A 22,623-nucleotide genomic window follows, 5' to 3' on the forward strand; every position below is an offset into this window, starting at 1 on the left:
GTTGTTATCATAATCTCACAAAACGGTTGGGTGGACATTTTTATTTTTCATGATAAATAAATGTTTTCAGCTGTCACAAAGGCAAGTTTATACATTCAGGGGTCGTGTTGAATTATTAATATTAGGAAAACCTTAAAAATCAATACAAGTTCATGTACAAATGTATAAGAAATGTGTTATAAATAAATTGTATGATATTTCATTTTCAAATAAAATTGATGTTTAATGACATGATGGAAATGACATTTGTCTATGGCTGTCTTGGAAAAATGACAAAAATATATACATTCTTGAATAGCACGATCGCAGCCATTATCAGATATTGTTTCTAGACAAATCAAAGACAATTATAATACTGGTAAAAGTGTGTTTCAATATGCTTTAATTTCTGAAATCTTGCAGGGCCAAAGTGCCCGAAGTTGCAGAATCACCCAGATACACTATTTAGTTGTTACTTTGTGCCCGTGTTACTTTGTGCCCCAGTCTCCCCTAGATCTATAGGTTTCAGGTTTTTTGCCAAGGTTTTCATTCTGTAACTTTGTTTTAAGTAGCTAGGCCTAAGGTCTGTGTGGTGCAGTGATTAAGAAACATAATAATAGGACATTTTCTGTTTTAACTACTTTAGAGGGTTTTTTGGTGAAGTAAAGCATTTTCAGAAAACGTGTGTTGATTCAGCTGTCTAAAGGATGAATTCGCTATTTGACTGTAATTCACTGTTCTGATTTCTGTTTAATTTTATTTGGTCTTTGGTCTCAAGCTATTTAAGCCATTTAATAGTTGTTGCCATTTAAACCACTCTTAGTAGACCTAGGCCTAATTTGGTCCCATTGAGCTGGTTGGTGGCCATTTTGAAAAACTGCTGCCTGTACAGTAGGCCTAATGGGTAAAATCTGCTATGTTTATTTAGACTTTTGCTGGCTTTCTGTAAAGGTTAAGTGGTCTCATCATAAAAGTATTTTGTGAAAATTAGTTTCCCCTCTGCTGGATTCTGCATTTATATATCATTATATGGGTGTCTACTGTCTACATGGCAGGTAGTAAAAATAAGAATAAAAAATACTATTTTTGTACCCCCTTTTTCATGATATCCAATTGCGATCTTGTCTTTTCGCTGCAACTCCCAAACGGGCTTGGGAGAGGTGAAGGTCAAGTCATCCGAAACATGACTCGCCAAACCATCTGTAGGCCCCCGGCCCGCCACAAGGAGTTGCTGGAGTGCGATGAGCCAAGTAAATTGTGCCAATGATGGGCCAATTGTGCGCCGCCCTATGGGACTCCCGGTCATAGCCTAGGAACGAACCCGGGTCTGTAGTGACGCCTCAAGCACTGTGATGCAGTGCCTTAGACCGCTGCGCCACTCGGGAGGCCTCAGGTTGTTAATTGTTTTATAAACAAAAAGTCTATGTACTTTTCAATGTAGGCTAGGAGCATGAGGATTATTTTTTTATATTCACTGAAATCAACCGGTTGCAGCTATCACTTCCATTGATTGTTAGCTAGCTGTGGCTAAAGTTTGTAGTGGCTGTGGATTACAGTTTCACCTGGCTCATAGAATACTGAACTTTGGCTTTAAATTTGGACTGAATTAATCAAACTGGTTCATTTAACCAAACCATAATTTAATTCAATTTACATTTAATTCAATCCATTTGTAATCTGTTATTTCCACACTCATAGATTCACTTATGAGGACCAGCACAGGAGGGACACTGGACTGGAGGAGTAGATTCCATCTGCAATGGAGGACAGGCAGCAGCTAAATCGATTTAACATACAGGTTAAATCAACGTCGTCACAAATCTGGGACCAGCGCCATTGCTAACTACTAACCATTGCTAACTGTTGCTAACTAGCATAGCTGGTCCCATTGTTGCAAAGAGCTATGGGATATTAGTATCCCGTTGTCTTAACCTTTGTCATTTTCAACCTAGAGCTATGGAAGACCCACTTTGCATCACATCATGCCCAGATGAGGTTAAAGGTACTGTAAGTGGTGTTACATAGATGCTGTGTTCACGATGCATGATTAATACATAATTCATGGTTTATTTGATGTAGTAAAAAATTAAATGATTTATTGATGTATAGGTAAGAATTTAAATGTGATGTAACAGGTAAAATTAACGTTAGGCCATTGTTTGTGTGTTTATGTTCCATCCTGCTACGGAATTTTTTAATTGACTGTGTGCAATCTAACTTAAGCAGATCTTAGTCTGAGTTATAATTGTTGATGGCAGAGGCCAAGAAAGACAGTAAAGGGACTTTAAGGATTCAAGAACCTCTTTTCAGGACAAGCAGCCAACGAGGTATTTTGTTCAACCTGTAGAACTTTGTTTATATTGGCGCCAAGTGTCTCCTGGGTGGCACAGTGGTCTAAGGCACTGCATTGCAGTGCTAACTGTGCCACTAGAGATCCTGGTTCGAATCCAGGCTCTGTCGCAGCCGGCCGCGACCGGGAGACTCATGGGCGACGCACAATTGGCCCAGCGTCGTCCAGGGTAGGGGAGGGAATGGCCGGCAGGGATGTAGCTCAGTTGATATCGCATGGCGTTTGCAACGCCAGGGTTGTGGGTTCATTTCCCACGGGGGGGCAGTATGAAAAAAAAAATATATGTATTCACTAACTGTAAGTCGCTCTGGATAAGAGCGTCTGCTAAATGACTAAAATGTAAGTGCCATTTGTATTGTCGCGCCAAGCGCCATTTGTATTGTCGCGCCGAGCGCCATTTGTATTATTTTGTTTCAGTACTGTATAATTTATCAACGTTACTGTGTTCATCAAATATATAGTTCTCACGGTGTGACGTGGATGCATCGAAGAAAAAGACGTGCAAGGCAATAAACGCCCGTTTCAAGGAACCAACCTGTGTCTGTTGTCGTGAAGAGAGCTACAGGTACACTAGCACACAGTAGACTAGAGCTGAAGTGAAGAACATGAAGATAAAGGTGCTGTTTCTTACTTAGAAGTGTTTTTTATTATTATTTTGGCCCGTGTTCCAATCGTGAAATGTGGCCCGTCAGGTGTTGTATGTTGATTGGTGCTTCACTTTAGGCAGAGTTGATTTGTATGGAAAATAGTGATTGTCATTTTTAAACACGGTGAAAGCACAATACTTTTTGGAAATCTATAACCTTTAGCTGCTAATAGTTCAGTACATAGGACTGACCTGACAACATAGAAAATGTGAAGGATAAAGTTGTGCCGTAGTCCAACACACTTTCATACTAACATTTTACCTTTCAAAGCCATATTGGTGGAATACTGGAAATCAACTTAAATGCGGTCCCCGTGGCCAAAGTTGTAGCTGTGCCTCACAAATCCGACTCGAGGCCAACTCCTTTCTGAGACACAACTGGGCAGTTGCTGCACATCTCAACAAAACAGGAAATGTCATGTTTCCTCAGCTGCTTTTAGCAACAGTTTGCATCACAAGACAGTTTGCATCTGCACACACATACAAACACAATAAGCGCACACAACAGGCCCCTAGAGGCAGGGATGGTGTAAACCAAGTACACATAGCACCATCAGATTATAATGATGCAAAAAGGTCCAGCACATTTATGGGAAATCTTGACTGGCTTCCGAAAAATGTATAGCACGCAGTTATCAAATAAAATAAAATTGTATTTGTCACATGCGCCAAATACAACAGATGTAGACCTTACAGTGAAATGCTTACTTACAAGCCCTTAACCAACAATGCAGTTTTAAGAAAAATATGTGTTAAGTAAAAAATAAAAGAAATAAAAAGAAATAACAAATAATTAAAGAGCAGCAGCAAAATAACAGTAGTGAGGCTATATACAGGGGGTAGCGGTATAGAGTCGTTGTGCGGGGGCACAGGTTAGTTGAGGTAATTGAGGTAATATGTACATGTAGGTAGAGTTAAAGTGACTATGCATAGATAATAAACAGAGTTATTTATCACATCTGGTTTATTTTAACAGGATACAGTATGTTTGTTTTATGTTTTGTCAATGTGAGAAATCACCACATGTAGGGGAGAGAGGGGTAACTTAATCAGAACTCATGTTAACATCACAGCTTTGAAAACATAGCTTGTCCAAAAAAATGTGGGTAAGTTGAGCCGCTGGACAGGGTAAGTTAAGCCACCTACAAATGTCTGTACCTGTCACGTCTCCTCCCATTGCTCCCCTCCGGCGCTCTGATTCGCCGGTCTACTGAGCCACCGGTCTGAGCGCATCACTTCGGCAAACACAGGAATGGAAACCCAACGCACCCTAATCACCTCCAGCGCACCTGCACCTCATCATCTCATCACCACCCCTATTTAGCCCTGGACTGTTTGTTCATTGTTGTGTGTAATTGTTAGAGTCGTGTCGTTTATGTACGCGTTGGTATGCTCGTTGTCATTGTTAAGTAAACCTTTACCTTGTTAATTCCTGCTTCTGCATCCTGCCTTTCGTATCCTCAGTACTCGTCACAGTACCGAACAAAATATTACCACTACCTTTTTAAAACATGTCTATCTTTATTTCCCAAACACAATTCAACACAATCACAATTGCTTTTTTGTCTTTTAATCATTTTAAGCATCTTTTAACACAGGCTTAACATCTAACAAACATTTTGTACTTTTTTTTACACTATAACATAGGCCCTGTTGTTACCTCATAGCCCAGCGATAATGCCTTGCATTATGCCTGGGCAGTGGCGATTTTAGCATGTTTTTTTTAATGCATGCCAGCAAAGCCACTACACAAAAGAACACAACACTAAACAATACATTAATTGCACTATAATGGTGACAAACGGTGCCCACAAACTGTTAGGGCCTACATAAAGCTGTCCCAACAGCAGAGCTTTCTTTTCAGCACCATGGAGTGAATCCTTACCACTGCTACACCTGGCTATCAGCGGAGCCTTGTCTGGCAGCGAAACAGTTAATTCAGCCTCATTTACTGCCTTTAAAAAACATGGCTGACATGACTGACTTGCTTAAACAAATGTGCTTTCTACTGACAATTGAGATGTACAAACTATGGCATAAGGGAACGATGAGCGGATAAGAGGCAATCCGTAATTTCGATTAAGACATTAATGAGCGAGCTAAGACAGACGTAGTCAATATAACTATTTGTTCAGCACTTTGGAAATTTACAGCGACAGAATTCAGAACGTGGGCCGTTCTTACAGTATTCTCCCTGTACATCAAGTCAGAACTGTAGGATAAATAAGGGGGCATATAAGCAGACAATGAAAGCTCTTACAATATTTGTTGATGACATTTCTCTAAAACAGGCTATAGACTACATGTGTCCACCAAGTCAGAACAGTAGGCTAAGTTATGAGGGGGAAAGGGACCAACTTATTTGGGTGAGGCACATGGGCTACTAACAGTTTACTACACAACATACACTTAGTATTACTTTCTTAGCTACAGTATACATATCTCCCTGGCATATTACATAATTTATGCAGCAGCATACAAGACATTTTTGGACTCACCGTTGTGCTGTGCTCACTTGGACCGCCGCGCCACCTTCCTGTTCTTCTTGTGGGCAAATGTTTTCATTAAACTTTGTCATCAAGATATGGGAACTCTGAAAAAAAAAGGTTGAATCATGACTTCAGTGATCTTCAGGTCGGAGCTCTAGAAAGAGGCTTGAGTTCCTGACTTGGAATTCCGAGTTGGATGACCGTTCAAAACGTGTTTTCCCAGTCTGAGCTAGTTTTTTTCAGAGTTTCCAGTTGTCTTGAACTCACTGAAGTCTGCGATTTCCCAGTTCTGAGTTTCCAGTTGTTTTGAACGCGGCAGAAGTCATGCTGGATTGACAGCATGGCCAATATATTCAACCTTTTCTGGCCCATGGTGTTGCGTGTGAATGTTTATCCTTTTAAGCTTGGAAAAGAGACCCTTAAACCCAGACTTGGACCACACACCCTCTCCACCAAATAGCAGGGGAAGCAAAATAGTGATTGCTTTGCAACGCTTGCAGTTAGCCACTGATTCCTTCCAAACCACTCATTGTTGAATTTGCGATTTCCAACTTGTTGTCTAATGTGTATGTCCAATGGCTGATGAGCACCGATACGTTTTATCTATAATTTCTCTTCATATGACAAGGATTGAAAATGATTTGCCAGTAGATTGTTGATGTGATTCATGATGATGACTGCTTGTCTAGCTTGCTAGCTACAATTTTTTAAGTATGATGTTGACATGATCAGTCCAATCAAAGCTACGGTAGATATAACGTGATTTGACGTCCTTTTATCTGTGGCCAATGACCTTGAGCCTTCTTGGATGTGCACTTCTAATGTAAATCTATGGCAGCACCTGTCACGGTTTCGGCCGAGGCTGCCTCTCTCCCTTGTTCGGGCAGGCTTCGGCGTTCGTTGTCTCCGGAATACTAGCTGCCACCGTTGTATGTTTCATGTTCGTTTGCTTTTGTCTGTTTGTTGTCACACCTGTTCTCGTTTAGCGTAATTAGTGTCCTATAAGTTTCTCGTTGTGTTTGTCTAGTGTTGTGTGTTATTGATTTTGGTCTGTCGTGTGTAGGGCTTAATTAGTATTTTCGCTCGGTTGAGCTTCCCTCCACTGCGTTGGAGTGTTACGCACCTGTTTAGTGCGCTTTTGTTTTTGTTCGCCTTCGTGCGTAATTTCGCCTTCGGGCAAGAGTTGTCGTATTTCCTTGTTGGAGATTTACTAAAGTCTGTTGGACTATACTTCGGTGTCCTGCGTTTGATTCCACCACTGCACCCACCTACAGCACGCGTGACAGCACCCAAGGGGGCTTGAACTTTCTAGCTCTCCCTGTAGATTTTGCGGTGACGTAGTGTCCCCGTGAGTGACAGAACACTGAGCCAATCATGGCGCAACTACAGAAGATTACCAACCCCTACGCTCTGTATTTTCAGCTGGCTGCCCCTCCACCACAGAAAGCACTGAGCTAGGCTAAAACACCTGCATTTTGGAAAGCAAAAAGGAGACCATGTTTGTATGCAGCTTTATATGTGACACGCAAACTGATATGTGACACGTATTAATGCCAAAATGACATGCAAAACAGGCAGCAACAAAGAAAATATATTTCTTTATTAAAAAAAAAAAAAAATTGAAAACAGATGGGGCTCAAAACTGGTGGGGCTCTGCCCTGAATGACGGATCACCACTGCGCCTGGGAAGAAAACACTTTTAATTTGGTCAACTTGCCATTGGCTCAACCATTTACTCAACTTACCCCATGGCCATTGGCTCAACTTACCCCAAGGCAAACATTTTGACTATATTATCCCACACAGCTACAGGGATGCACTTTCATGCTAGGTTTTGGACCTAATAATTTTGAAGCTTATAGAGACCAAAACTGATATATAGAACAATCTTAAAATTATCTACTTTGGTTTAGATACAAGCATCATGAAACCTCTAACACAATAAATTCAAAATCTCAGGTTGTTCTGAAATTGTTTCTGTTGTTAGAAACAGATAACATTAGCATTCCTGCAACTTTATGTTGTTTAAATATTATTTGATCTCTGCAAAATTAACTTCATTGACTAATTTATCTGAACAGGAAAACAAAAAACATCACCAAATTACATAGGATGAAGAAACAATACTCGGCGCCGCAGCTCCATACTACCTGTCAAACATTGAGAACTGATACTATATACTCATTGTTGGGGTGGGATTGATGTGAGGATTTCTCATGTCTTACTCATTGTTAGAAAATACTTTGGTACTATAATTATTGAATATTATAATGAATCCTATAAATTAAAGTGGCCAATTTGGGTGCCAACAATTAGCTCAATTTCTCAGAGATCAAATTATATTTCAACAAAATAATGTTTCCGGAATGCTTATCTTATCTGTTTCTATCTACAGAAACGATTTCAGAACAATCTGAGATGGTGGGTGTCATGGCTTGCTGAAATGACATGGAACGACCCATGTGCAAAACATCACACTTGGACAGAATGTACCACATTGTCTTAATTATTTGACCTTTCTTCCACAACACAGGGAAGGTGACTGAAATGTCAGTATGACGTGGGCCTCCAGCATTTCTTTTTAATGGCCTTGGGAAGCAGTCTGGGCCTGAAAGTGAGCAGGAAGATGACAGAAATCCCAACCAGGCAGAGGACAGGTACGATAAACAACAGGATGTACCAGTACACAGACTCCTCCTCACTCCCACCACATATTACAGGGTCTAAAAGCACCACTCTGTGTGTCCTTTTTGTCAGATCCTGACATGAAATGTCTGAGAGGTCAATGATATTGACTGTTTTCGCCCTCTCAAATGTCCTGTACCAGTCCAACTGGCAGCAGTTGAAAGTGTTTCCATTGAGAAAAACAGTGTGTAGTTTCAAGGCTAATGTGTTAGCCTGATCTAAGGGGAGAGTGTTCAGTTTGTTGTCCCTCAGGTCCAGCAGCCTCAGCTCCAGGTGTAGCAGTGAAGCAGGGAGCTGAGTAAGAGAGTTTCTGGAAATGTTCAAAGACTTCAAGTAGTGGAAAGGAGAGAAGTCAAAGTCTCTCAGGCCTGTGTTTCCCAATCCTAGATGGTGTAAAGTTCTGCTGAGGCCTACTATCGAGCTGTGCCCGATGATGAGTTCTGGGTTATTAGACAGCTCCAGGTGTGTTAGAGGTGTCCCTGCGAACGCTGACGACGGCAGCCTCCCCAGGTTGCACCCTGATAGGTGGAGCTGTCTCAGAGAGATGATGTTTCTCCAAACGACACAGTCTGATTGGTTACCCCCACCCATGTTCCCGCCCCCTTTCTCAAGGGAGCATATGCCAACTCTGTTAAAGCTGATATCCACAGAGCTGATGCTGGTGAGTGAGGAGAACAGTCTAGGAGGTAGACTCTGCAGGCCATTCTGGCTCAGGTTGAGATAGCTCAGGTTGCCTAACTCACTTAAACTACCTTGGTCAGCATGGAGCTCCGTTAATCTATTGTTGCTCAAATCCAACTCGTACAACGTCCCCGGAAGTTTTTCCAGTGTTAGATTTAAAACCTTGAGACAGTTTGTCTGCATCCTGAGTCTGGCCAGGCTAGGCATTTTGCTGATAAACCCTTGGGGGAAGTAGCCCACCTGATTTCCACTGAGATCCAGCAGGTCTAGAGAGGAGATGTCGCCGTGCAGGCTCTCGTCCCACAGCTGGGCCGTGACATTGCTCACGTTGCCCCTCAGGTTGTAGAACTGGACACTGGTGGTCCAGTTTAGGTAGCCAGCTGTGTCTGCCAGGTGTTCGTAGAAGCTCAACATGTTCTGGGACAGATAGAGGTTCCTCAGGCGGCTCTGGGTGGGCAGGAAGGGGAAGAAAAGGAGGTTGTTGTCGGTGAGATCCAGGGTCTCCAGCTGGAAGGTTTCCTGGAGGTCCTGGTTGGCTATGAACCACTCAATGACGTTGTGACTGGCGTTGAGCACAACCAGCTGGGTCATGTTGAAGTCCACAAGGCAGGGCAGGTAGTTGAAGGCCAGGTTTAGTTTCTGGAGCTTGTGCAGGTGATCGAAGGCCCCAACGATCTCAAACAGCATGTTCCTCTGCAGGTCCAGCTCTCTGAGCTGGTGGAGGTCGCTGAAGGAGCTTTCGTCCAGCCTTTGCAGGAGGTTCCTGGAAAGGTTGAGGTACTCCAGGGACGTCATATTCTGGAGGAGGACGGAGGCCATGTCATCCGTAAGCTGGTTTTCTGACAGATCCAGAACTCTGAGTCCAGACAGGGTGAGCAGCGCCATGCTAGTTTGCTGGTATCCAACGTGAAGTTTATTGGCAGCTAGATTGAGGCTCTCTAGATGAGGTGAGTTGTGAAAGAACTTTGACCCCACTGTCTCCAAGCGGTTTTCTGCACAGCTCAGAGTGCGAAGGAAGATGTAGCGGGAGAGGGAGTCATCTTGTAGCGTCTGAATGTGGTTATGTGTCAGGTGGAGTTCCTCTATGTTGTCCGGTAGGTCCCTCGGCACAGATGAGATCTCACTTTTACTACAGAGAGCAGTCTTTTGGGTCTGTAAAAAGAAAGGGAGAGAAATTAAGTGTATGCGAGATCAATACAATTTCAAATACTTCATTTTATATGTTAAAATACTTTAAACAGCAAAGAAAAAAGGTATTATACCACAAATCAGACCAGAGAGTATACGACGGATAAAAGTATTTAATGTATGCATGAACGGAAACCCTGAGAACCAGCAGTAGTAGCTGTTTCCATGATAGAATTACCTTTTCTTATATCTATTGTGGTAACTTATGCTCTCTCTTCCCTTCAGAAACCAGAGTGTATGCTGCATTTCTTATGAAGATGTCATCAGGCACTTTTTCACAGCTTTCAGTGAGAACCACAAGCTCTGAAGTTCATAATTCAAAGGAACTTTTTTACATGGTATTTTATTGTATGTTTTTTGTATTTTTGTATTGAGAGTTACTGTGGGGCCTGAAATTATTGACACCCTTGATAAAGATTAGCAAAAATGTATAAAATAAATATTTCAAATACTGTGCTATGTTGTATGCCCTGAAAAAGTAGAAATTATATTATTTTATACTAATACAATTGCTCAGAGAAAGAGATTTTGTTTAACAAGTAATCATTTGTTTAGTACCTTTCAATAGCTTACCTTGCAAGGATAACGGCACTGAGCCTTTTTCTGAAATGTTTTATGAGTTGGAGAACACATTGTGAGAGAGCATAAAAAAAAGGAATATCGCTAGCATAACAGAATAAACTAATTTTGAATTACATACAGTACCTACAGTAGAAAAGAGGAGAATATCTTATTTCTAATTATGTCAACTTATTTCTTAAAGTACCAATGCAGCCATTTTTATCTCAATATCAAATCACTTGAGAAGGATTTTATTGTTTCAAAATGCCATCATTGCAGAGTTAAAGCAAAAGTATCAAAACATGCGCAGTGCCAAGGACAAACAAGTGGCTTCAAAAATGCTCAGAGGCAACATCCTGAGAAAGTATGGCCTAGTCAAAGCCGCAAACAGAGAATTTTGATTTTCAGCAAAAGCAATGAGGGCAAATGAAAACAGGCCAACAAGTCTTCAATACTCCAGGAAAAAGCAGTGTAACAGAATTAGCACAGCCACAGAAGAGAAAATCACTAGATTCTATGAACATGATGACAACAGTAGAGCAACAACAGGGAAAAGGGACACTAACGAGGAACAAGAAGAAAAAGCAGAAGCGCTTCTTGAATGGAACAATTCATTTTACATTTACATTTTAGTCATTTAGCAGACGCTCTTATCCAGAACTACTTACAGTTAGTGAGTGCATTCATTTTTCATACTCCTTTATCTGAAGTTTAAGATGGAATATTCAGATATTCAAATTTCCTACTATGAATTCTGCAAAAGACATCCTTTTTGGGTTGTCAAGCCAACAGTCCAGGATAGGGACACATGCCTCTGCAAAACCCACGCCAACCTCCAGTTCATGGTGGAAAAACTACATTGAGAACCTTATTGAGTCTTTGTGCTGTGAGAACATTTTACATTTTAGTCATTTAGCAGACGCTCTTATCCATAGCGACTTACAGTTAGTGAGTGCATACATTTTTCAAAACCTGAAGAAAGAGTGCATGTACAGAGAGTGCTCCCTTTGCCAAGCAAAAGAGCTTAAACATCTGACTTTGATGCTGGTGAGCAGACATGGTGGTTTGAGTGGAAAAACAAAGCTGAAGAGAGAGAGAAACATGGAGAAGTTCACTGTACATTTGACAGTAAAAGAAAAGGTGTGTGGCACACTGCAGATTCTACTGGAGGACTTCTCCAAAGGATTGAAAGAGAAGTTGGGAAAACACGTGTACAACATTCAACACCAATACTCCAAACTGAGAGAATTAAAAGAGAATCTGCGGAAAGAGGAGATCATCGTGCATATTGACTTTGCAGAGAACTACCTGTGTAAATACACCAGAGAAATCCAGGCAGTTCACTTTGGTGATTCTCACAAGCAGGTGACCCTCCACACCTGTTTTGGATATACCACAAATGCTTGAGCTCTGCCCATCGGCTACTTTTGGAATCTTACTTTGTCTTATATTAATTATATGTTGAACAATGGTTTTAGTTCAAAATGTTTGCAATAAAATATTGTTTTCATACGTTTTTTATTTTATTTCCACCACACCTTGTCTTTTCCACCACACCCATATTTTTGAGGTAAATGAGTATACTATGTATAATTTACATTGATTGATTTGTTGTAGATAGGGAAATCATATGGTTGTTATCATAATCTCACAAAACGGTTGGGTGGACATTTTAATTTTTCATGATAAATAAATGTTTTCAGCTGTCACAAAGGCAAGTTTATACATTCAGGGGTCGTGTTGAATTATTAATATTAGGAAAACCTTAAAAATCAATACAAGTTAATGTACAAATGTATAAGAAACGTGTTATAAATAAATTGTATGATATTTCATTTTCAAATAAAATTGATGTTTAATGACATGATGGAAATGACATTTGTCTATGGCTGTCTTGGAAAAATGACAAAAATATATACATTCTTGAATAGCACGATCGCAGCCATTATCAGATATTGTTTCTAGACAAATCAAAGACAATTATAATACTGGTAAAAGTGTGTTTCAATATGCTTTAATTTCTGAAATCTTGCAGGGCCAAAGTGCCCGAAGTTGCAGAATCACCCAGATACACTATTTAGTTGTTACTTTGTGCCCGTGTTACTTTGTGCCCCAGTCTCCCCTAGATCTATAGGTTTCAGGTTTTTTGCCAAGGTTTTCATTCTGTAACTTTGTTTTAAGTAGCTAGGCCTAAGGTCTGTGTGGTGCAGTGATTAAGAAACATAATAATAGGACATTTTCTGTTTTAACTACTTTAGAGGCTTTTTTGGTGAAGTAAAACATTTTCAGAAAACGTGTGTTGATTCAGCTGTCTAATGGATGAATTCGCTATTTGACTGTAATTCACTGTTCTGATTTCTGTTTAATTTTATTTGGTCTTTGGTCTCAAGCTATTTAAGCCATTTAATAGTTGTTGCCATTTAAACCACTCTTAGTAGACCTAGGCCTAATTTGGTCCCATTGAGCTGGTTGGTGGCCATTTTGAAAAACTGCTGCCTGTACAGTAGGCCTAATGGGTAAAATCTGCTATGTTTATTTAGACTTTTGCTGGCTTTCTGTAAAGGTTAAGTGGTCTCATCATAAAAGTATTTTGTGAAAATGGGTTTCCCCTCTGCTGGATTCTGCATTTCTATTTCATTATATGTGTGTCTACTGTCTACATGGCAGGTAGTAAAAACAAGAATAAAAAATACTATTTTTTTACCCCCTTTTTCGTGATATCCAATTGCGATCTTGTTTTATCGCTGCAACTCCCCAACGGGCTCGGGAGAGGCGAAGGTCGAGTCATGCGTCCTCCGAAACATGACCCGCCAAACTGCGCTCCTTAACACCCGCCAGCATAACCCGGAAGCCAGCTGCACCAATGTGTCGGAGGAAACACCGTTCAACTGATGACCGAAGTCAGCCTGCAGGCACCCGGCCCACCATAAAGAGTCGCTGGAGCGCAATGAGCCAAGTAAAGCCCCCACGGCCAAACCCTCCCCTAACCCGGATGACGCTGGGCCAATTGTGCACCGCCCTATGGGACTCCCGGTCACGGCCGGTTGTGACATAGCCTAGGAACGAACCCGGGTCTGTAGTGACACCTCAAGCACTGTGATGCAGTGCCTTAGACCGCTGCACCACTCGGGAGGCCCCAGGTTTTTTTTTTTTTTATAAACAAAAAGTCTATGTACTTTCCAATGTAGGCTAGGAGCATGATGAGGATTTTTTTATATTCACTGAAATCAACCGGTTGCAGCTATCACTTCCATTGATTGTTAGCTAGCTGTGGCTAAAGTTAGCTGAAGTTTGTAGTGGCTGTGGATTACAGTTTCACCTGGCTCATAGAATACTGAACTTTGGCTTTAAATATGGACTGAATTAATCAAACTGGTTCATTTAACCAAACCATAATTTAATTAAATTTAAATTTAATTCAATCCATATCAATATCAAATCATTTCTGGGTCACAATTAAGTACCTTGCTGTGATTGTTTGAAATTAAAATGGTAAAAAATAAACAAACATTTCTTCTTAGCAAGAGCAATTTCTAAAGCAATAATTTTGCTAGGAATGTCTGGGAGTGGTTTGAGTGGGGAGGGGAAAACTGAAAATGTGCTGTTATTGGCAGAGAGGTTTGGAACTCTTTCTTAATAGTCTATGAACGAATTCACCGCATTCACTCCCATCAAAACAGGCAGAAATTTCAGGCGGTCTTTTCAAACAGCTCTTACACTGAAAGCGCATTATCATAATTTTCACAATTTCACAGTATTATTCCAACCTCATAGTGTGGAAATATACACTGAATGTACAAAACATTAGGAACAGCTGCTCTTTCCATAACTAGACTGACCAGGTGAATCCAGGTGAAAGCTATGATCCCTTATTGATGTCACCTGTTAAATCCACTTCAATCAGTGTAGATGAAGGAGAGGAGACAGGTTAAAAAATTATTTTTAAGCCTTGAGACATTTGAGACTTGGATTGTGATATTTTTGCTAACGTATGATGGGGGGTCCCAGGGTCGCCGGTGTTCCTGTGTAGGTACCTACATGTTTTATTGTTGTGGGTTTTTTTTCGGATGTATTCTCATTTCGACGTCAAACCCACGACTGATGTGCTTGGCCAAAGAGCTCTATTTTCATGTCATCTGACCAAAGCATCACTTCCAATCCAAGTGCCAACGCTGTTTAGCAAACTCCAGGAGTTTACATTTGTTGGATGACATGAAAATAGAACTCTTTGGCCACTCACAGCAGTTGTGGGTTTGGTGTCGAGATGAGCATGCATGAGCAGAAAATAACCCCATACCTACTGTAAAATATGGTGGTGGTATTTTTGCTTCCACTGGTCCTTGGGCCCTTGTTAAGGTCAACGACATCATGAACTATACCCAGTACCAGGATATTTTAGCCAAAAACCTGGTTGCCTCTGCCAGGAGTGGCTCTTCCAGCAAGACAATAACCCCAAGCACACAAAAAAATGTAATTGGCCACAACATTTAAATTTTTGCAAAGACCTGAAACCCATTGAAAACCTGTGGTTTGAATTGAAGAAGGCAGTCCATAAGCGCAGATCGAATTATATCAAGGATCTAGAAAGATTCTGTATGGAGGAATTGTTACGACTTCCGCCGAGGCTGCCTCCCTTCCTTGTTCAGGCAGGCTTCGGCGTTCGTCGTCACCGGCTTACTAGCCACTGCCGCTCCATATATCATCATTCCATTTGTCTTGTCTTGTCAATTACACACACCTGGTTCTTATCCCCTCATTAGTCCGTGTATAAGTGTTCCCTCTGCCCCCTTGTCCTTGTGGGTGATTGTTTATTGTGAGAGTAGTGTAGCTCGGTGGAGCTACTCGCACCTTGTATTGCCGGGGTAGATATTTCCCCTGTGCCTGTATATTGTTGGAGTATCCCGTACCGTGTATTGCCAGGGTAGATATTTCCCCTGTGCCTGTATATTGTTGGAGTATCCCGTACCGTGTATTGCCAGGGTAGATAGTTTCCCCTGTGCCTGTTTTCGTTTGTCGCTATCCAGCGCAATTGTGTACGACAGAATAAACTCTGTATTTGGTGATTTACCCTCCTGCGCCTGACTCCTTCTATCACACTCATCACAGGAATGGTCTAAGATCCCTCCCAATGTGTTCTCCAACTCATAAAACATTTTAGAAAAAGGCTCAGTGCCCTTATCCTCGCAAGGTGAAGTATTGAAAGGTATTGAAAACAGGGGTGTCAATCATTTTAAACAATCTCTTTCTCTGAGCAATTGTATTAGTATAAAATAATATATAATTTCCCCTTTTTTTGAGCATACAATGTAGCTTAGTATTTGAATTATTTATTTTATAGTCATTTTTGCACATCTTTATCAAGGGTGTCAATAATTTCAGACCCCCACTGTATACAATTTAGAAACCACTTAGAAAAGCTGTTATTCAATGTGCTAATGCTTGGTTAGTGTCTCTACATGCCTATCAGTTTTATTATTGACCTGTGAAATATTCTCCATGTGTCTAAACATATCATTTCTATCAGTAAAATTAGGTATTTTGATTTGTATAGTTGATGACAATAATTATTGTATTTTCTCACAAGATTCAGATTAGTATAGGCTCCTATCTTGCTGTAGATCACATTAAATATGAATGTTTGTCAACGTTTGGCATTGTACTTTATTGATTGCATATTTGGATTTCTGTGAATTTCAAGGTCAATCAAATTAATTTGTGACTTTACAAGTGTGCCACTCAATGTTATTTGTATTATTACTATTGTTAATAGTATTATTATTTATATTATTCATAATAGAATGCCGGGACATAAACGGTTCCTACAGTATCCTTAAAACCCTAAAAGGTTCCTCAGGGAAAAGGTTCCTGGAGGCACCTTTATGGGTTTCGCTGGTGTTGCAATCTGAGGAACCCCTGAAGGTGCCTCCAGGAACATTTTCTTTTTAGAGTGTATATTTGCTTCCTCTACACTCTAATAACTTGTTCAAGAAGTTTAGCTCTTACCAGTCTGCAGGGGCTGTGGTGAGGGTGGCAGAGGGCGGGCATCAGCAGGCTCCACAGGGGCCAGAGGGTGAGACAGATCAGGGTAGGGAGGAGGCCGTGGATGGGCATCTTAACATCCTCACTGTGGAGGAGAGAAGGGAGCAGGAGAGGACTGAGACTCAGAAAAGGAGAGGTAGTCTATGGTTTCCCAAACTCGTTGATGAGAAGTCGAAGGAGAATGGCAAGAATTGTGCAAGTTGTCCAGGCAGCCCACAAACAGGCAAATAACGGCGCAGTACAACTTGTCGATCCTTGCCACAGATGGGCTATTGCAGCAGATGACCACACCGGGTTCCACTCCTATCAGCTAAAAACAAGAAGAAGTGGTTCCAGTGGGCACGCGATCACCAACACTGGACAATTGAGGAGTGGAAAAACATTGCCTGGTCCGACGAATCCCGGTTTCTGTTGCGTCATGATGATGGCAGAGTCAGGATTTGGCGTAAACAGCATGAGCTCATGGCCCCATCCTGCCTGGTGTCAACGGTACAGGCTGGTGGCGGTGGTGTAATGGTATGGGGAATGTTTTCCTGGCACACCAATTGATACCAATTGAGCAACGTTTTCATGCCGCAAAAAATTCAGGCTGTTCTGGAGGCAAAGGGGGGTCCGACCTGATACTAGATGGATGTACCTAATAAACTGGCCACTGAGTGTATGCCAGACAATACAACACCAACGCAGTCTCTCACCCATACGAATAGAATAACAGCTGTATATCTCCGTTATCTTTTAACCTTGATAAGCATTCAATTAATGCTTTTCATACTGTAACCATCAAATCTGAAAAATTCTATCAAATCTATGTGGCACATAGGTCAATTCCACTATTCTCTGTTGGAAATATATGTTACATAATAATTTGTGTTATCCTATGTGCACTACTGTAGTAATAAGACAGTATGAGGGTTTGCGCTCAGGCTAAAAACAAAGGTGACCGGTGCGTATGAGAAATAATACTGTACAGTGAGGGAAAAAAGTATTTGATCCCCTGCTGATTTTGTACGTTCGCCCACTGACAAAGAAATGATCAGTCTATAATTTTAATGGTAGGTTTATTTGAACAGTGAGAGACAGAATAACAACAAACAAATCCAGAAAAACGCATGTCAAAAATGTTATAAATTGATTTGCATTTTAATGAGGGAAATAAACATTTGACCCCCTCTCAATCAGAAAGATTTCTGGCTCCCATGTGTCTTTTATACAGGTAACGAGCTGAGATCAGGAGCACACTCTTAAAGGGAGTGCTCCTAATCTCAGCTTGTTACCTGTATAAAAGACACCTGTCCACAGAAGCAATCAATCAATCAGATTCCAAACTCTCCACCATGGCCAAGACCAAAGAGCTCTCCAAGGATGTCAGGGACAAGATTGTAGACCTACACAAGGCTGGAATGGGCTACAAGACCATCGCCAAGCAGCTTGGTGAGAAGGTGACAACAGTTGGTGCAATTATTCGCAAATGGAAGAAACACTAAATAACTGTCAATCTCCCTCGGCCTGGGGCTCCATGCAAGATCTCACCTCGTGGAGTTGCAATGATCATGAGAACGGTGAGGAATCAGCCCAGAACTACACGGGAGGATCTTGTCAATGATCTCAAGGCAGCTGGGACCATAGTCACCAAGAAAACAATTGGTAACACACTACGCCGTGAAGGACTGAAATCCTGCAGCGCCTGCAAGGTCCCCCTGCTCAAGAAAGCACATATACAGGCCCGTCTGAAGTTTGCCAATGAACATCTGAATGATTCAGAGGAGAACTGGGTGAAAGTGTTGTGGTCAGATGAGACCAAAATTGAGCTCTTTGGCATCAACTCAACTCGCCGTGTTTGGAGGAGGAGGAATGCTGCCTATGACCCCAAGAACACCATCCCCACATCAAACATGGAGGTGGAAACATTATGCTTTGGGGGTGTTTTTCTGCTAAGGGGACAGGACAACTTCGCCGCATCAAAGGGACGATGGACGGGGCCATGTACCGTCAAATCTTGGGTGAGAACCTCGTTCCCTCAGCCAGGGCATTGAAAATGGGTCGTGGATGGGTATTCCAGCATGACAATGACCCAAAACACACGGCCAAGGCAACAAAGGAGTGGCTCAAGAAGAAGCACATTAAGGTCCTGGAGTGGCCTAGCCAGTCTCCAGACCTTAATCCCATAGAAAATCTGTGGAGGGAGCTGAAGGTTCGAGTTGCCAAACGTCAGCCTCGAAACCTTAATGACTTGGAGAATATCTGCAAAGAGGAGGGGGACAAAATCCCTCCTGAGATGTGTGCAAACCTGGTGGCCAACTACAAGAAACGTCTGACCTCTGTGATTGCCAACAAGGGTTTTGCCACCAAGTACTAAATCATGTTTTGCAGAGGGGTCAAATACTTATTTCCCTCATTAAAATGCAAATCAATTTATAACATTTTTGACATGCGTTTTTCTGTTTTTTGTTGTTGTTATTCTGTCTCTCACTGTTCAAATAAACCTATCATTAAAATTATAGACTGATAATTTCTTTGTCAGTGGGCAAAATCAGCAGGGGATCAAATACTTTTTTTCCCTCACTGTATATACAGAGAGTTCAAAAGGTACTCGCACTCAAACCATGAAAATGAATAACCCAAGGAGGCTGAGATGCAAAAATAATATACTTAATTGAATACATGCTTGTCTGAAACGTAAATTATTTTATGTTTTATTTTTAACACATTTCACTGTCACCCTTTGTATTCTTTCGAGCATGGATTAAATGAAGTAGGCCTATATCATTTTTGCATCTCGGCCTCCTTGGGTTACTCCTTATTATGGTTTGAGTGCGAGTACCTTTTGAACTCTCCACTACTGTAGTAATCAAATACATTAATTATGAATAATCTATAATCTATTTATAAATCCAAAGTATTGAATTGACATATTAAATATCTGAACAAATAATGCACAGTATAATGCTTTACAAGACGTTTACTAATAGTGAAATAAACAAATAAATAATAGTTTATTAGCAATTTATAAGCAGATTGACAAATACAATGAATTAGCATAGACTGTATAAAAATAAGGATATTAAGCTACAAAGTAACATTCCTTGACCTAAGAGCATGAATGAAAATAAATTCAAAGTTACACTTTCTGTTCTGATATTACAAGTATGTACTGAGAAAAGTGTCATTTGCGCGGATGTTATTCATTCATTACTTTGTTACACGCTGTTGAGTGTAAATAGCTCACACACAGATAGAGCAAGTGCACAGTGCACCATGCATCCACTACTTACGCTGGTGGTTAGGTGTGTGTTCTTCTAGCAACTTGACGGTTGAGCTCCTGACCATATCTCTGGTTTGTGCGACGCAGCGTCGGTCGGTAGATCGGTTCTCATCTATGTGGAGCCGTGTGTGTTCTCAATATAGCGGAGCCGTGCTTTTGTATTTGCGGAAGCAGGCAAGCAACGGAAACCAAAGTCACATGGACAAGCAAGATCATACATATAGGTTCGCATGCCTTGGTCAGAGACATGCATGTCCTGTACTGCATTACACATAATGCATTGGAACTAGAAGATGCAATATATTTTTATGTGATGCATTTCATGCATGCCCATAGTACATCAGTGTCAACTTATGATATTTGCAGATACTTAAGGCTTACATCAAATGCAACTTTCTCACGTATCTGTTTCTATTTGGGAATTCTGGGTTAAAATACCTTTTTCAAAGTATTTTAAAAATACTGTAGTAATGTGAAGCACCTGCCATCCACACCATGATTTGTCTGTGCATGTGTTTGTGTAGGATTCTCTTGTCTACTACGAAAACCTACCGACAAAAACCCTATTCTCACCTCTCACTCCTGTTTCTGAACATCAGATACTACAGAGGAAACCACTCAACACTCACACCCTTCCTGCCTAGCTGACACTTTTGCAACAGCGAAGAGAAAGATTTGATTCTTGGCAATTAGTTCAGCTACTTTGACACGTCATACTCAACCATCCCTCTCATTTACCATGAACCATTGGAAGAGAAACAGCTTTTTTTCCGTAGCCTAGTATCTGGTTGTGGTCTTACTGACCATGACATACGTGTTTCCCTCAAAACAAATTAAAATTGGTGCAGCCCATGCGCTCTCTCTATCTCCACTACACACATTGAGAAAGTACAGGTAATCACGTTTCATTCTGTGGCCTACAGCGTAGTTTGTGTCATGTATTTTCCCATAGTTCTGGAATTAGAATCAGGAAGTGATGGAGCTACCATTGCAGTGGTGATTTGTTGGGGCTTCCTTCCTGTTTTCATGCTATGAGTTCTCTCCTCTCACTCTCATTTCTGACTTGATTAAGTGATTGGCAGCTGAAACCAGCTTTACGCTCAGTTGAATTCATGAATTCAGTTGCCATTAATTTTTCATAGGCTTAGCCTCACTTCAAATATTAGGCCTAGATCTCTTTTCTTCCAATATCCCTTTTAATAAGACACATTTATGCCTTGTTTTAAAAACTGTACACAGTACTAACTACACACACAGACATCCCTCATGTTCCCTGTGTGTATGTTGTGTGTGTGTGTAGCATTGAGGTAGAACACCACTGACATGCTAAGCTTTCATGTGGTTAAAACACACACACCCAGGAAGCTTGACAAACTGATATATTGTGGCAAACTACACTGAACAAAAATATAAACGCAACATGCAACAATTACAGTTTGTATAAGGAAATCAGTCAACTGAAATAAATTGACTAGGCCCTAATCGATGGATTTCACATGACTGGGAATACAGATATGCATCTGTTGGTCACAGATACCTTAAAAAAGAAGGTAGGGGTGTGGATAAGAACCAGTCAGTATCTGAGGTGACCACCATTTGCCTCATGCAGCGTGACACATCTCCTTCGTATAGAGTTCATCAGGCTGTTGATTGTGGACTGTTGAATGTTGGCTGTGGAACACGCTGTCGTACACGTCGATCCAGAGCATCCCAAACATGCTCAATGGGTGACATGTCTGGTGAGTATGCAGGCCATGGAAGAACTGGGACATTTTTAGCTTCTATGAATTGTGTACAGATCCTTGCGACATGGGGCCGTGCATTATCATGCTGAAACATGAGGGGATGGTGGTGGATGTATGGCACGACAATGGGCCTCAGGATCTCGTCACGGTGTCTCTGTGCATTCAAATTGCCATCGATAAAATGCAATTGTGTTTGTTGTCCGTAGCTTATGCCTGTCCATACTATAACCCCACCGCCACCATGGGGCACTCTGTTCACAACGCTGACATCAGCAAACCGGTCGCCCACATGATGCCACACACAGTCTGCCATCTGCCCGGTACAGTTGAAATCAAGATTCATCCATGAAGAGCACACTTCTCCAGCGTGTCAGTGGCCATCGAAGGTGAGCATTTGCCCACTGAAGTCGGTTATGACGCAGAACTGCAGTCAGGTCAAGACCCTGGTGAGGACAACGATCACGCAGCTGAGCTTCCCTGAGACGGTTTCTGACAGTTTGTGCAGAAATTCTTCAGTTGTGCAAACCCACAGTTTCATCAGCTGTCCGGGTGACTGGTCTCAGACGATCCAGCAGGGGAAGAAGCCGGATGTGGAGGTCCTGGCCTAGAATGGTTACATGTTGTCTGCGGTTGTGAGGCCAGTTGGACACACTGCCAAATTCTCTAAAACAACGTTGGAGGCTGCCTATGGTAGAGAAAATAACATTCAATTCTCTGGCAACAGTTCTGGTGGATATTCCTGCAGTCAGTTTGCCAATTGCACGCTCCCTGAAAACTTGAGACATCTGTGGCATTGTATTGTGTGACAAAACTGCACATTTTAGAGTGGCCTTTTATTGTCCCCAGCGCAAGGTGCACCTGTGTAATGATCATGCTGTTTAATTAGCTTCTTGATATGCCACATCTGTCAGGTGGATGGATTATCTTGGCAAAGGAGAAATGCTCACTAACAGGGATGTAAACAAATGTGCACAACATTTGAGAAAATTAAGCTTTTT

General features: G+C 41.4%; 1 protein-coding gene across 1 annotated transcript; it reads right to left on the bottom strand.

The window, feature by feature from the left end:
* Positions 1 to 7,907: 7,907 nt before the first annotated feature.
* On the bottom strand, positions 7,908 to 19,979 carry LOC311116252 (transforming growth factor beta activator LRRC33-like). The gene is made up of 3 exons (XM_084191360.1): positions 19,891 to 19,979; positions 16,583 to 16,703; positions 7,908 to 9,982 (listed from the first exon to the last, which is right to left on the bottom strand). Exons 2-3 carry the CDS (start codon positions 16,688 to 16,690, stop codon positions 8,015 to 8,017), a joined length of 2,076 nt encoding a protein of 691 aa, XP_084047486.1. The 5' UTR covers positions 16,691 to 16,703; positions 19,891 to 19,979; the 3' UTR covers positions 7,908 to 8,014.
* Positions 19,980 to 22,623: the final 2,644 nt, after the last annotated feature.

Source organism: Coregonus lavaretus, assembly GCF_964263955.1.
Source record: "Coregonus lavaretus genome assembly, contig: HAP1_SCAFFOLD_1766, whole genome shotgun sequence".
Taxonomy (NCBI): Eukaryota; Metazoa; Chordata; class Actinopteri; order Salmoniformes; family Salmonidae; genus Coregonus; species Coregonus lavaretus.